Here is a 1,889-nt window from a genome sequence, read left to right as displayed (position 1 = left end):
GCACTTCCTCGCAGCTCCTACTCGTCGCAGATCAACGCCGTGACGGCTGTGATGTGGGAGGATTTCTTCAAGAACTCGCAGTGGGTGGCCAGGATGGCGGACAACAGGAAGCCTCTGGTTAATGTTCTTGTCAGTGAGTTCTTTTTGTTCTGCGTCGTTCTGTCTGGGTGGGAACGAGGACACGATTAGGGAGATAACAATAACCCCCAAATACAAAAAGAAAACGACAAAAGAGATCCATTCAATAGATAAATAACCCCCTAAACGACAAAAAAACAAAACAAAAACAAACAAAGAAATGACAAAAAATAAACACCTAACCCCCCCCCCAAGACAAGTGACAGAAGGGACAAAAAAAACGACTAAAGACCAAAGAAAACGACAGAAAAGACAAAGAAAACTACAAAACAGACAAAGAAAACTACAAAACAGACAAAGAACACGACGTAAAAAGACAAAGAAAACGACATAAAAAGACAAAGAACACGACACATAACAGACAAACTACACGACGTAAAAAGACCAAGAATGCGACACAAAGAAAGACAAAGAACACGACACAAAAAGCCACAGAAAACGACAAAAGATAAGCTTCCCTCCGCCCGTCCCGCAGGCGTGATCACGGGCATGGCAGGGATCCTGGCGGGCGTGGTAGCCTCTCAGATGGGCGGTTTGTTCCAGGTCGGCCAGACTATCCTCGGGACTATCCACGCCCCCCTCCTCGGCCTGTTCATCCTGGGCATGTGCTGTCCCTTTGCCAATAAGATCGTGAGTATCTATCTCATTTTATTAAGTTTTTAAGCACTATTCTATACGGTTTAGGGGTATTTAACCCTAGTTGGCAACTCGACCACAAATTGGATGTTGGAGATTTTAGTATTTATTTATCTATTTTTTGTTGTTGTTGAGATTAATGCAATGAAAGGGTTGTGAAAGGGAATCTATGCATCATTTGTAATGGTGTATGAGAATATGTAAAATAGATATTTTCAATGTGTTAGAGGGAAAAAGTGGATGGTTTGATATCTGATATAAAAATAGTCTAGTTTACCGCGAACATAAGGACTTTTCCTTTTCTTTCTAAGACAAAGAAAATAGTTTTTTCTTTCTCACCACGAGCCTAAACACTTTTCCCTTTCTATTTAACCTTACCACAAGCCTTAACATAATTTCGTTTCCCTCTAGGACGAACCTAAATATTTTTCTGTTTCTCTCGAATATTACCACGGACTTAAATACTTTTCTCTCTTTTCTCTAACATTAACAATTTTCCCTTTCTCGCTGCGATGAACCTAAATGCTTTTCTCTTCTTTCTCTAGCATTACTACTGACTGAAACACATTTCCCTTTCTCTCTACGACGAAACTAAATATTTTTCTCTTTCGAATATTACCACGAATCTAAACACTTTCCCCTTTCTCTCTAACATTAAACAGACGTAAACAACTTTCCCTCCCTCTTTACGACGAACCTACATACTTTTCCCTTTCTCTCTAACATTACCACGGACCTAAACTAAATTCCCTTTCTCTCTACGACGAACCTAAATACTTTTCTCTTTCTCTCGCATATTACCACGAATATGTACTACGAATATATATTACTTTCCCCTCATTTTCTCTCTTTTTTCCCAGGGCGGCATTGTAGGGTTCAGCGTCTCCCTCCTGTTCAACCTGTGGGTGACGATCGGCGCGATGCTGTACGGGAGAGCCACGCCTTATTTGGAATTCTCCGACGAAGGCTGCAATGCCACGACGCCCTTTGACCTCACTACAACGACCCCCCTGGACTGGACGACCACGGAGTTCACTTCCTCTACCGACCCACAGGAGCCTGGAGAGTGAGTTAGTCGGATTGTTTTTGTTTTATTTATAACGATTTGGTTTGTT

General features: G+C 41.7%; 1 protein-coding gene across 1 annotated transcript in view; it reads left to right on the top strand.

The window, feature by feature from the left end:
* Nucleotides 1–1,889, top strand: part of LOC119588308 (sodium-coupled monocarboxylate transporter 2-like) — a gene marked incomplete in the record, with an annotated part of 8,718 nt that overhangs the window by 5,407 nt on the left and 1,422 nt on the right. The window contains 3 exon segments of the mRNA XM_037937001.1: nucleotides 15–133; nucleotides 614–768; nucleotides 1,635–1,840. Of these exon segments, the coding sequence (XP_037792929.1) occupies nucleotides 15–133; nucleotides 614–768; nucleotides 1,635–1,840 (480 nt within the window).

Source organism: Penaeus monodon, chromosome 23 (genome assembly GCF_015228065.2).
Source record: "Penaeus monodon isolate SGIC_2016 chromosome 23, NSTDA_Pmon_1, whole genome shotgun sequence".
Taxonomy (NCBI): Eukaryota; Metazoa; Arthropoda; class Malacostraca; order Decapoda; family Penaeidae; genus Penaeus; species Penaeus monodon.
This window is presented reverse-complemented; position numbering and strand designations above follow the sequence as displayed.